Source organism: Hemitrygon akajei, chromosome 6, assembly GCF_048418815.1.
Source record: "Hemitrygon akajei chromosome 6, sHemAka1.3, whole genome shotgun sequence".
NCBI classification, from domain to species: domain Eukaryota; kingdom Metazoa; phylum Chordata; class Chondrichthyes; order Myliobatiformes; family Dasyatidae; genus Hemitrygon; species Hemitrygon akajei.
The window spans coordinates 171008789-171022943 of NC_133129.1; the positions used below are offsets into that span (position 1 = coordinate 171008789).

General features: G+C 39.6%; 1 protein-coding gene and 1 long non-coding RNA gene across 9 annotated transcripts in view; one reads left to right on the top strand and one right to left on the bottom strand.

Moving 5' to 3' along the window:
* The window catches only part of nav2a (neuron navigator 2a), a 982776-nt gene that overhangs the window by 196270 nt on the left and 772351 nt on the right, over positions 1 to 14155 (bottom strand). For all 6 annotated transcript variants that reach the window (XM_073049760.1, XM_073049759.1, XM_073049758.1 and 3 more), the window contains one exon: positions 11015 to 11137. In XM_073049760.1, the coding sequence (XP_072905861.1) occupies positions 11015 to 11137 (123 nt within the window). The remainder of the gene's footprint in view (positions 1 to 11014; positions 11138 to 14155) is intronic.
* LOC140729690 (uncharacterized) overlaps positions 1 to 14155 on the top strand; it is a 259922-nt gene that overhangs the window by 62523 nt on the left and 183244 nt on the right. The window lies entirely within an intron of this gene.

The following is a 14155-nucleotide window of genomic DNA, read 5'->3' on the forward strand; positions in this document are numbered from 1 at the left end:
ACCATTGTCTTCTACATTCCTAAGATTTCATTCTACTAAATTGAGTACATGCATAGCAAATAACTGACTTCATAGTTAAAATTTATACTTTTATACTCCAATACTTGAAGGTGCTTTGGATACTATGGAGGCTAGTACCCGTGATGGAGATGACTAATCTTACAATTCTCTGCAGCGTCCTTTGGTCTTGTGCAGTAGCCACCCCACCTCCCACACCAGACAGTGATACAGCCATTCAGAATGCTCCACTGTCCATCAGTAGAAATTTGCGAGTCGTCTAGGCGACACACCAAACCTCCTCAGTAGCGATGAAGGAATAGGGCTCTATTTGCATGTCACATGGCACATCATCTGGAGGGGGCCTGCATACAGTAGTGATCCCATGCATTTGGTGCCTGTGTTCTCTATGGTGACTGGTATGGCAGATTAGGGAGGTACTGTTAATGTAGTCGCAATAAGCAACTACAATACATTTTGTAGATTGTACACAGCAGATACATGGTGCTGATTGTTAAGGGTGGAGACTGATGGTCTGTCAGTCAATAGCTGCTTCTTTGAGTTGAGCTTATTAATGTATAAATCTACATTATTTATTGCAATAGCGTATGGAATTGGCCCTTGCAGCCTTGCCCAGCAACTCCCGATTTAACCCTAGCCTAATCACAGGACGAGTTACATTGATTGACCAACCAACCTATTGACTGGTATTTCTTTGTATTGAAAAAGGAAACCCACACAGTCACAGGGAGAACGTACAAACTCCTTACAGACGGTGGCAGTACCACTCAGGTAACTTTAAACTATTTGGATCTCTGCCACTAGTTACGAAAGTTGCATTACTTTAATATGCAAGCAAGAAGACTGTTCAGGTTTACCAAGCCCTGTTAAAAGCTTCCAGAGATTATTGGAGTATAAAAGTTGCATTGTTTGCTGTGTAACCAAAACTATGTAGTCAGCTTTGAGCTTGCTATTTGCTATGCATGTACCCAATTTAGTAGGAGAATGAAATCTTAAGAATGTAGAAGACAATGGTGTGTTAATGAGAGGTAGCTAAGAGATGTAGATTAGAACATGATTAAGTCAATAGGTAGAAACAATAGTGGCAGATGTACTTGTGATACGCAACTACAGACCAATTGGATATGCTAATGCAACTAAACCAGGAGATTGCTATAAAAAATGCTATGTTCAAGGATCGGTGGGCAATCAGCGACTAGCTCAATGACTGTCTCAGCTTTGATTTGCAAATTAAAGTTTAATACTTCTTGAAGAATCTTCTGCGTCTCCTGGTCGTTTGTGGGGCACGAGAAACCACGACAAGATATTCCTACAATGGGTAAAAAAAATGGGAGGAAAGGATCTCAGACAGGAAACACACTCAACAATGCATATTAACAGGAAACAATGATCTTTCAGCGATGGGTGCAGTGGCTCCCTTGTTGGGGCTCTATAATAGAAATCTAATACAAGGGCTGAAAAATCATTCCTCATTGCTTCTGTTGTTTCTCCAATCTAATTGATCCTATCTTAATATCTCATCTCTAAAATAAACATAATCTGTGTGGAAATTTATAAAAATCGGTTTCCCTTAAGACTTTTTCATTCTGCCACAAATGAAACATGTTTGAAACTGTCTGAAAACTTAAGTTATGGGGGTAAAACAGTATTTCTGGAAGTGGTTGGAGGCAAAAAGTAGCATTTCCTTTGACGGGTTGGATTATAAATGCAGTGATGAGTGTGGTGGTAGGGAAGGATAAGCCCCAAGCTCCCTCACCAATATGTTACATTAATTGATCTTGCTCAGGGCAAGGTCCAGGGGACACAAATAATTTAACTGTTCAATGACTATTCTGTGATTGCAGCCTCCAATACAATGGTAAGTCCACATTTTCTGCTTCTACAATTGAAAATTACTAAACTCTTTGAAAAAGATGCATAGGCACTGTCAAGAAAACTTGCATTGGTGCAATATTCTTGTTGATAAAACAATCAGATGCAGATATAAGCATTTAAGTAATTGTAAACAACCATCACCTCAAAGTTCATTCCTGGATAGTATAATTAAATATGCTACAAAATATTGAAAGCCCTTAAAACTTTGGTTCTGAAACTCACTTGCACTGACTTCAAAGAAACTGGACTTTGTAGGAAGAGTAGAATGGGCAATAACTGTATAATAATTTATGTATTTATTCACATTTTATTCCATATCTGTATTTTTAATTCATTATTACATAATTCTTTATTCTGAATAATTGTTGAATGTTCTTATCTTCCGTTGCATGAATTGCCAACAGATCGCAGTAATTTCCTAACATATGTAAATGTATATGGCAAAAAAGTTAATCCTTGATCCTCAAATTGACATAGAACATGCTTACAGCAACAGACTAGGAATAAGTTGAGACAGATACGTAAGTAAATTCTTTTGTATATCTTCTTTGTCCAACTGCCAGTATTTTCAGTTACAGTTAGTTACCTTAACATCTTTGCTTAGCACACTTTCCTGTACATTCCCTCTGTTCTATCCAGCCTTCCTCCTCTTTGCAAGTTAAAACATACATTTTCTCAGTTTTACAGTTCAGATGAGAAGTCACTGACTGGAAACAGTGACTGATTCACCCTTCGTGGATGCTGTCTGAATTGCTGCGTGGTTGTGGCATTTTCTTTTCTATCATGTAATTAAGCTCAGCTGTTGAAGCAAAATCTGTAGTACATTTAATACACGTTTACCTAACAGTTTATCAAATGTTCACATGCAAATAAAAAAATTTGTAGCATTACAAATGATCCACCAGAACAAATTAGTTCAAAATTTCTGTGCCTGTACATTTCAGTTCCCCCATTATTTCACCAGCCACTTTTCAGTTCATGGCAATATAATTAATATTAATTTAGAAATAGTCCTTGGACACTAACTGAAACAAATGCAACTACAGAATTAACATGAATATTACAATAGGATTTGCAATTTGATTAATACAAAGGGAAAGCTTTTGCATGCTTGTGAAGGTGCATCAATCAACTCCATTGTTAATGCACCTTGCATGAATCCCACATACATAAATGAATAAATGCAAAAAAAAGCTGTAAAAGATAAATCTTGCTCTATTTTTCCATGGAGTCAGGTTGGAGCCAGTAGTTAAGTCATTCTGAAACTAAAACATAGACAAGTGTAGCAGAGGAACTTTCCCTTTGGCTCAGCGTACCTGTGCCAGAATGCCAAATTTAAAACTAATCACACTGCATGCGTATTATACTGATCTCATCATTCCCAGCAATTTCATGTGCCTGTCTGTCTTTTAAACATCACTATCACATCTGTATATTACAGCTAAATCTGATGATTAAATTCATTGAACAATTCAACTACTTCAGAAGAAAGACCTATGCCTAGAAGTTCATGTCAGGGCTAAATATGCAATGTTGCGATATCAGGATATTTTATTCTGCCGCTCAATTTGATTCTAAGAAACACCTATTGGGAAGATAAGAGGCACTATCAAGCAAAACTATAAACACAGAATTGAAGAATCCATTTATTTTTACCTTTCATTTTGAAAGACTCTTCAGTGCCAGTGGTTCAGCAAGAAGATCTGATAGCTCGGTACATTCACCCATTTAGCTACAATATCAGAAACCAGAGATGGCCTCTGGTGACCAGGCAACCAGAAAAAGCATTCAGAAGTGTTTTCAACACATACAAAAAAATCACAGAAACAAAAGTTGTGCCACAACCGATTTGCACTCGAAATTTGGCCTCTCCATTGAAGAGCATATGAGGAAAATTGGCTAGAGAGATACAACAAAATCAAACAGGAACTTCCAATGTTTTAAGTTTGCCCAGTGAGGTGCTGAACCACAAAACCAGGACAGTCTCAGGTTCATTTTCCAGCCCATGCCAAATGATAAAGGGTCAGGGCCACAGAAATGACATCACAACTACCTCCAGAGTCTCAAGGCAAATGTGGATCCTCATGTAAATGAAAAACTCAAGAGCCTTACTCAAGCATTCCTAAAATCATGGTGCTTCACCTTGTCCACTTTCTCACCTACTCCCTTGTTGCTGATGTTCAGGTTGAAACAATGCAGGGTTTCCTGGCCCTGATGTAGAGTTTTTACCTTAAAATTGACAATTCTTTTCCCATGCACCCTCTCGCCACCCCCACTACCACAGATGCTGTCAAAGCCAATGAATTCCTACAACTGTTGGCTATTTATTCCTTCTCTGTTTTGTATTAAAGTATTAACCCCTACAATTAGCAACACACAATATTCTAGAGGAACTCAGCAGGTCAGGCAGTATCAATGGAGGTGAGTAGTCAATATTGTTGCCAGGATCTGAGTTATAGGGAAAGGTTGAATAAGTTAGGACTTTATTCCCTGGAGCATCGGAGAATGAGGGGAGATTTGATCGAGGTATACAAAACTATGAGGTGTATAGATTATTTAAATGCAAACAGGCTTTATCCAGTGAGTTTAGTTGAGACTAGAACTAGGGGTCATAGGTTAAAGGTGAAAGGTAAAATATTAAGGGAACCCGAGGGGAAACTTCTTCACTCAGAGGGTGGGGCAAGTGTGGAACAAGGTGCCAGTGAAGTGGTAGATCCAGGTTGGATTGCAGCATTGAAGACAAGTTTGGATAAGAGTATGGATAGGAGAATGGTCCGGGTGTGGGTTGATTGGACTACGCAGAACAACAGTTCAGCACAGACTAGATGGGTCGAAAGGCCTGTTTCTGTATTGTGGTGCTAAATGACTCTATGACATTTTGGCTTGAGATCCTTCAGATAATTTAGTTTTCGCATCATCTTCTCAAATACAACAATCCCAGGTGTGCAGCATCCTTTATATCTCCATTATCCAGCATTGAAAGCAAGCATGTATGGACCAGTATGGTGCAACGCTAAAAAAGGGACATGGACTTTGTTTTAAGGGCAGGGTACAGTAAATGACAGTGCTGATTAGAAACTGAAGTTATTTTCATCCCTTCCCCAAAGCACCCTGCTGTTTACAATCTCAAATACAGTCAAGGAAGATGTCAATTTCATAAGATGATTCTGCCTCTGTCTAATTATATTCTGGACTTTCTTTGTCCTCTGTTACAATGGATCCAGTACAAATGCTGCTGAAAAAAGGAATGCAAAAATGAAGCAAATTTATTTTTGATTTAAAGTGAAAGCTATGGACCATGAGTCATTGTTTTCATGCTGAACTTCAGAATAGTGTAAAAGCAATTTAAACTTTATCAAAAACCTCTTGTACCTAATAAAGGGGTCAGTTTGTGGTCTTCTTTTACCGTAGCCCATCCACGTGTTGTGCATTCAGACGCGCTCTTCCACACACCACTGTTGTAACACTCAGTTACTTGAGTTACTGTCGCCTTCCTGTCATCTTGAAGTAGACTGGCCATTTCCCTCTGACCGCTCTCATTAACAATTTGTTTCACTGATGTAACTACCACTCACTGGATGATTTTTTTTTGTTTCTCACACCATTCACTGTAAACTCTAGAGACTGTTGTGTGTGAAAACATAAGGAGATCAGCAGTTTCCGAGATACTCAAACCACCCTGTCTGGCACCGACGATCATTCCATGGTCAAAGTCACATTCATCATATTTCTTCTCCGTTCTTATGTTTGGTCTGAACATCAACTGAACCTCTTGACCATATCTGCATGCTTTGATGAATCGGGTTGCTGCCAAATGATTGGCTGATTTGATGTTTGTATTAATAAGCAGGTGTACCTAATAAAGTAGCCACTGAGTGTAGTTAGTGAAATTCCTTAGAAAAGTTAATGTGGTTTAGGTCTGACCATGGGATTAAAGAAACTATAGGGAAGAACATGACACTTCAGAAACTATAACAGGGTAGTTTTCAAAATTTTCAACTCAAATACCAACTTCAGAATAAAGCTCTTTTTCAAAGGTTCTGTCTAAAGTTATTGCATTTCATTGTGATCTCACCAACGTACAACTAGCAGGAGTCTGGTTTCTTCATAATCCTTTAATTTTGAAACTGACAACCCTGAGGTTATCAAGCTGACTATTTATTATGTAGAGAATTAAGTGCAGATTTGAAGTAGGTGCATCCAGAAAATATTTGGATAAGAAAACAATCCACATTTCTCACATTGCTGGAGTCACTGTTTTACTCCAGATATTTTTTTTAAAAAGATTTGTTATGGAATAGTTTTGAGTTTTTAATATCTGGCCTATTTCACACCCCCACCCCCCCCCCCCGCCCACCTCATGCCCCATCTGAATCCACCCTAAGCACTAGTTACATGCCAGGCAATGGATCAGTGCTCCTGGTAAGCCATCTTCAGTATCCAGTGCACAGAAACATTACTGATCCCCTGCGCAAAGTTTTAGCTACCATACACCCACAGGCTTTCACGGAATAGGGCCTTTACACATGAGCTACCATCTGAACATTGAGACACATTTGACTCCCAAGCAAAACACTTGGCAACACACTATTGCAAGCATTTAAACCAAATATTGGAAGCTCATGGGGGAAGTGACATCTACCTTAGTTCCTTCAAATGGTCTCGTGCAAGCACTTTTCAAAACAGATGAACAATGAGCTGTAGTTGATAGGATTCCTGGAGATTGTGTCCTTTTCTTAAATTATCTGCCTCACTGTTCATTTAAAGGTCAGCCAGCGTGGCATGGTCAGGAAATCCAAATTGGGATGTTCTGCTCAAAGAGCAGATTTACTAGTAACCCATATAAAAAGAAAACACTCTCATGCATTGTCAAACCATGAAACATAATGATACAATAATGATACATAATGATACCCTGGACATAAATCTAGTCTTCTTTAGGAGTCACAAGCAACATTTTTGGGACTAGTTATCAGATGATATCTTGGGCTAGAGACAGCTGATGGATTTCACCCGCTTTGCCAAGAGTACCAGCCTCTCATTAGCACAATCGCTGGTGTCAGGCCAGAAGTAATCGCTGATATGTGTCCCTGCTTTAAGTTGAGATTCATTGAGGAGGCTGCTACTACTGACTGAGTTAGCTAATAGTGTCATGGAATCATAGAGAAGTACAGCACAGAAACAGGCCCTTTGCCCATCTAGTCCATGCCAGAACCATTTAAACTGCCTACTCCCATCGAACTGCACCGGGACCACAGCCCTCTATACCCCTACTATCTATCCATGTATCTATACCAACTTCTTTTAAATGTTCAAATCAAGTTTGCATGCATCACTTGTGCTGGCAGCTCATTACACACTCTCACAACCCTCTAGGTGAAGAAGTTTCCACTCATGTTCCCCTTAAACTTTTCACCTTTCACTCTTAACCCATGATGTCTGGTTGTAGTCCCACCCAACCTCAGTGGAAAAAGCCTGCTTGCGTTTACCCTACCTATACCCCTCATAATTCTGCATATCTCAATCAAATCCCCTCTCAATCTTCTATCTCCTAAGGAATAAAGTCCTAACCCATTCAATCTTTCCTTATAAGCCAGGTCTTCCATACTCAGCAACATTCCTGTAAATTTTCTCTGTACTCTTTCAAACTTATTTACATATTTTCTGTAGATAGGTGACCAAATCTAAAGCACAAATCAAATATTAGATATTAGCAACTTTACATCAGTCAGTATCCAAAGGGTAGACGAGTATCCTCTTGTGCATGTGTCAAATATGCTATGAAATTATAATGGAACCATACTTCAGAAAAGTAACTAAACAAGCATGGGAAAATTGAATGGTGAGCTTAACAACTTTCAACTTTCTCTCCCTATGTATTTAGGAGTTTGAGGAGATTTGGTTTGTCACCAAAGCCACTCACAGATTTCTACAGATGTACTGTGGATACCATCCTAACTGGCTGCATCACTGTCTGATATGGAGAGGGGCGAATGCACAAGATTGAAGTAAGCTCCAAAGAGTTATAAAATTAAACATCAAGATGGCGGCGCGACGACGCAGGGCGCAGCGGCCACTCCAGTAAGGAATATCCGTTATCTGTAAGTAGGGGCCGTGCACAATCCTGATTTGATTGAGACGGATGTGTGAAGCACGGAGGAACATCTGGCGAAACTTCTGACATGCCTGTGCTGCTGACGCTGCTACTGAGCGATCGGAGAGATCTCCAGAGAGGAAGGCCCCGAATCCTCGGCTTTGCCTGTTGCTTGGTGGCCGGAGCCGGGGTTGAAGCACTCGGCAGAGATGGTGCTCGGTGCTCGGTGTCGGAGGGCTGGTCGGAGGCACGAAGTTGTCGGAAGTTTTCGGACGGACTCACAGTTGGCTGTGCTCGGGTGCTTCCAGAGGCTGCATCGGGAAGTTTTGCCACGTTGGAGGTTTCTTCCTTCTGCCATCTGCGTGAGATGATGGGCTATCTGGGACTTTGAGACTTTTTTTTACCGTGCCCATGGTCTGCTCTTATCAAATTATGGTATTGCTTTGCACTGTTGTAACTGTATGTTATAATTATGTGGTTTTTTTGGTCAGTTAGTCTTGGTCTGTCTTGTGTTTATGTGATATCATACTGGAGGAACATTGAATTTCCCCTTGGGGATGAATAAAGTATCTATCTATCTATCTATCTATCTCCATTATGAGCACTAACCTAACATCACTGAACTGTTCCCACAACCTATGGACTTACTTTCAAGGACTCTTCATCTCACATTCTCAGTATTTATTTTTTATTATTGCTTTTTCCTCTTTTGTATTTGCTCAGCTTGCTATCTTTTGCACACTAGTTGTTTATCTGCAGCAGTCTTTTGTTGATTCTATTACGGTTCTTGGATCTGCTGAGAATGTCCATAAGAAAACGAATTTCAGGGTTGTATATCGTGACATATATGTACTTTGATAATAAATTTACTTTAAACAACCTTGGAAATCTCCTCGCCATTTGTTAGAGTTTTTTTGTCCGCTTATTGGCTGCTGTACTTCCTACATTAATACACCGACTATACTTCAAAATACTCATTGGCCGCAAAGTGCCTTGTGATAGTCTAAAATTCTGAAAAGAACAATAAAGTTCAAAGTACTTTCTTTCCATTCACAAACAAGAGAAATTCTGCAGATGCTGGAAATCCGAGCAACAACACGCACTCCTCCAGCATTTTGTGTGTTATTTTCTTTCCATCATTTTTCTGAAATATTCCCGGTGTAATGCTTGTTCAAACTTCAGAGCAGTGTACTTGTGAATGTATAAATATATATAGATTTATACATATATAAAAAATGGAAAAGGTTTTATATGTAAAAAAGTTTGTGCAATACTTGTGAATACCTTATCCAAATAAAAATAAACTTCAGAGCAGAGAAGGCAAGTTTGCAGGTTTGGCCTTGCAATAGCCACTTTATCAGCTAAAACACGTGTGTTCACTAAGCATGCTGTAAACAAAATGAATTCATCGCAGTGCTGTGCAGAAATAATACTGTTGAGAATTACAAACACAATTCTTTTGACGATAGATTTTAAAATGAGAAGCTTCAAAATTCTTTTAGTCACCCATCGAAACAATGGAAAACTTGCACAACATTCACAGGGGCAAATAAACAGCATCTTCAAACTATAAGATGAACATTCTAGCACTAGGTTCCTCTTCAGAGAAACCATTCAAATCACAAGGTGAACAGTTACTTTCGTAAGTGCAGAGTCAGGGCACCGTGAATAGTTCTGGTCATTATACAGGAAGGATATGGCAGCATTATGAATGGCGTAGAGATTAACAAGGATTTTGCTGGAGTTGGGAGAATTATAATTATGAAGAAAAATTGTTTTCTTTGGAACTAAAAGAGCTGAGCAGAGACTTAATGAAGGTGTATTGAAGTTGAAGAGGCCAATAGAGAGTGAACAGGAAGGACCTATTATTTCATTTAGAGCAAATGAACCGCATTAAAACACTGTGTTTATTTTATTCTCAAACAAATTTCAGTTTAATATAGTTTGGTTTTTGATTCTGACCACAAAGATATCCATCTTTTGTCATTTTGTCCTTTAGCTCTGGAAGGTATTTAAAGCAAAGGATTATCCCCCAAATGTATTGTGTTTACTTTGGCAACAGAAACATGAAGAGGTTCCAACATTTACTTGAATCCATCTGATTTTGTGCGGAATGCTAATACACAGCTGAAACAATAAATGACAATAATAATTTTAGAAATGCTTTACAGCACCTTGCAAAAACTATTGGGGAGTTACAATGTTGGAAAAGTCTAAACCCAAACATGTAAATTTGTAATTTCAACTCTGTTTTGCCTCAAAGGAAGTCCTTTCAGATATTTTTCTGAAAGCGAGCCATGCTTTGCAACACATTGTAATAGAGTGAGGGGGTTCTCAAGTGAAGAGTCTTTATCTTCCATTCTGCCTCCATGTATAAAGAATACCTGGTAAATTCTATCCTTTGAAATTCGTTTATCAGCTGTCTTTATATCATTCTACACCGCTGGCTCTTAATTCCCAGGTGCAAGATAAATTCATTAGATTACATACGAACAAAAGACAGGAAGCGTTGCTTCCAGATTCAACATTCCTTGTTATTATCTGCCGATCCAGCCCCACAGTTCCATTGACAGCTTTTGCTTAACAGTGGCATTGTAATCTGAATTTTGAATGCTTTGGTCATCCTGACATATGCCTTGTTTGTTATGATCAAACCAATGCATTCATCGAGCACCCTGGTCAAATGCTGTACCTGTCGGTGCTTTGGACTGAAAGTCATTTTACAGCAGAGAACATGAACTGGACAACACACGATGTGAACAGACTTAGACTTTTCAACCCATTTGTCCGATCATTCAATCACACCATGGTTATTCAGTATTTCAGTTCCATTCACCTTTGAGCAATATAAGGCAACTGCAGAACAAAATTCAGGGCAAACCAAAATGGCAAAATTAGTCACAAGAAAAGTGATAAAGATTTTCTATTTTTCTATTTCCACAGAATTAGGGGGAAAGTATTTTAAAACCATGGTATCTTCAAGGAACCTTTACAGCTGTGGACAATAGTTCTTCTCAAGATTCCTACCTGTCTGCGTCACCCAGGCCTATGGATGTGTTATGCTGGACATTCTCTCGCACGGCAGCCATTCCATCCGGCAAGCGGTTAAGTCGACGAGTATAGAGTCCCAGCCCACCATCTGTCAAGTATCTGGAACAAAAAAATAGAAACGGGTCTTCAGCTGCGATGAACTGCAATAGTCAAATTTGTCCCTTGGAATAAGATCATAGCATTTTGGGAGCAGCATACATTGGCAGGGCTCCACATTCAGCTTACTTCCAAGTGATCGGGGGCACATGGCTTTGTACATCTGGTGTTGTTTTCTTGGAAATTATGACCACAAAGTCTTCAACAAATTTTATGGCACAAACATGTTTCTAGGTAGTGGTGCATTGAAGCTATACAACCAGCGTTACACAGTTAATCAAGAGGTTACAAGGGATAAGAGTAACCTCTGAAAATTCAATCGTGGACCCTGTGCACCTTTCAAGATGTATTATGTCCACTTCATCTCCACATACCAGTTGGAAGCAAGATAAGTGCAGCAAGTTATTCTCCCTGAGATTGCAAAACAATGCATTTATCTTCAATTACTTTATCAATTATTTGTTTAGACCCTTCTGAAAACACTTCAAATTCCTGAGTTACATTATTGTTTAACTGACTAAACTCTTGCAGAATGTAGCTGTTCCATTCACTCCTGTTTACACATTGAGTACCTTTCCAAGTCTTTTAATGAACACAGCTGATTCAGTATCTTTCTCCCGTTTTTATTTGTTATTTTGCAGTTTGTTCTTAACTTGCCCTTCCACAATCTGTGCTGTTTTACCTATATCTGAAAAACTCTATCTCTGTGTCTGACCTTTGAACAAACAGCTCTTTTAACAAGAGCTGAGAAACATTTGAGAAACATCATGAACCATTCAATTTCAGAATTAGATGCCTCATACAAGAGTTCCACTTCACAAATTGCAGACTAAAAATGTAAAAAGTCTCAGATATTCTATCTCACATTTTTAGTCAATGATGGCTTGCAGAATTGGATCAAAGCAAAATCCCTCCCAAGTTCCCCATAATAGGAGAGCAAAATAGGTCATGGCAGCCACGTTGACACCAATGGAGCACAAGCAGGGCTGCGTTTGCATCTTAAACTCCTCCAGCACTCCATTTGGAAGAACATTTGTATACAGTACTCCATTCCCAGAGTCTGGCCTTTGTGTATCGAGGGTTCTGAACAAGTCCTTCCATGGGCTCATTGTTCAGTAAGGTGTGCAAATGCTATACAGTTGAATCTGGCAGCCTAATAAAGCCAGTCAATAGCTAGGTTCTTCCAAAGTAATGGAAATGGAGTGCTATTTATAATCTATGAAGGTAAGTTGGACTTTGCTTTTCCAGGCCAGTTTAAAACATGCTGAAGCATTAAATCTTATTAGGACAACATTTAGCAAAGAAGCTAGCTGGAATTTCCAGAGGAATCCCACCACAAACCTGTGGGAAAGAGCTACCTCATAACTGTACGTCCATCTCCATTAACGTTAGTATATTCAATGAGATCCAGGTGTGAAACAATCCCCAAACCTCTTTGTCATAGGACGGTCGACTTGACAGGCCACAAGCCATGAGCCAGGAACAGCCTCCCGCTGTGTCATGAAGGAATTTTCAAATCATGCTATAAATACAGAAAACTGATGAAATAAGTGATCCTGCAAATAGATTGCATTAGCCCACATGGCTTGTCCAACATGAAGTAATACCACCATCTCCATGGTAACCTTGAAATTCTAGAAACATGCCAGCATTCCTTACCTCCAACATTGCTAGAGCACAAATGATGATAAATCCCTCACTTTCACATAGCTTGATCATCTTTGGAATGTTACTTCCTTATTAGGATGCAGGTATTCAATATTCCCAGTGCTTCTAGGCAAAATTCCCACCACACATCAATGCAATTCAGCAGAAGAACAGTATTGCTTTCAAGTTTACTTTTCATTCCAGAAATATTAATTATATGATATGCCGCAGAAATGCATAAAACACAGTGCAATTTCCGTTTATGCTCTCATTTATATGCAACAGAATATTCATTACCTTTCAGGAAACAAAAAAAAAGACTTGTTTGTGAACAAAGTTCGAAGTTGAAAGTAAATGTATTATCATCATACTGTGCAACCCTGAGATATGTTTTACTAAGTATTGTGGACATACTCTGTAAATCCAAGAGCCAGAACAGAATCAATGAAAGATTCATTTCATTATCAGGCCTGGTAATGTACCAGGTCGGGTTCTGAAAGACTGCGCAGCCCAGCTGACGGAGGTACTGACAAATATATTCAACATTCCTCTGGAACAATCCATTGTCCACTGGGTTTTCAGTTTCCAGTGCCAAAGGCGGCAACAGCGACCTGCCTCAATGGCTATCGGCTAGTGACATTAACATCAACCATTATGAAATGCACAAATCGATCTGCTGATGACACAATAGCCTCTGCCCTCCACTGTCCTATCCCATCCGGAAAATGGGGTCTCATATGTCAGACTACCGTTTATAGAGCAACACACACAAAATGCCGGAGGAACTCAGCAGGCCAGGCAGCATCTATGGGAGAAAGTACAGTCGACGTTATGGGCCGAAACCCTCTTGTTACTGTTTATAGACTTCAGTTTGGCATTCAACACCGGTGACACTGGTGGGAAAACTGTCCTCGCTGGCTCTCAACATCCTGCTCTGCAACTGGATACTAGGCTTCTTAACAGTAAGGCCACAGTCAGTCCGTGTAAACAGCAACGACTCTGGTCCCATCATGCTGAGCACTGTCTTCCCCCAAGGCTGTTCACACTGCAGATGGAAGACTGCATTGCAGGATCCAGCTCAAACCATACTATCAAGTTTGCGGATGACTCAACAGTGGTTGGCCTTATCAAAAATGATGACAAGACAGAGTATAGAGAGGAAGTGGAGCAGCTGGTGGATTGGTGTGAAAAGAACAAGCTCGGCTTGAACATGGAGAAGATAAAGGAAATCACTGTGGACTTCAGGAAAGTGCAGACAAACCATCCCCCTTTGCGATACATGTCTCTTCCCTAGAGAGTTAAGTGCACCAAGTTCCTCGGAGTTCACATCATGGATGACCTCACCTGGTCCCTTAATATCACCTCCTGAACAAG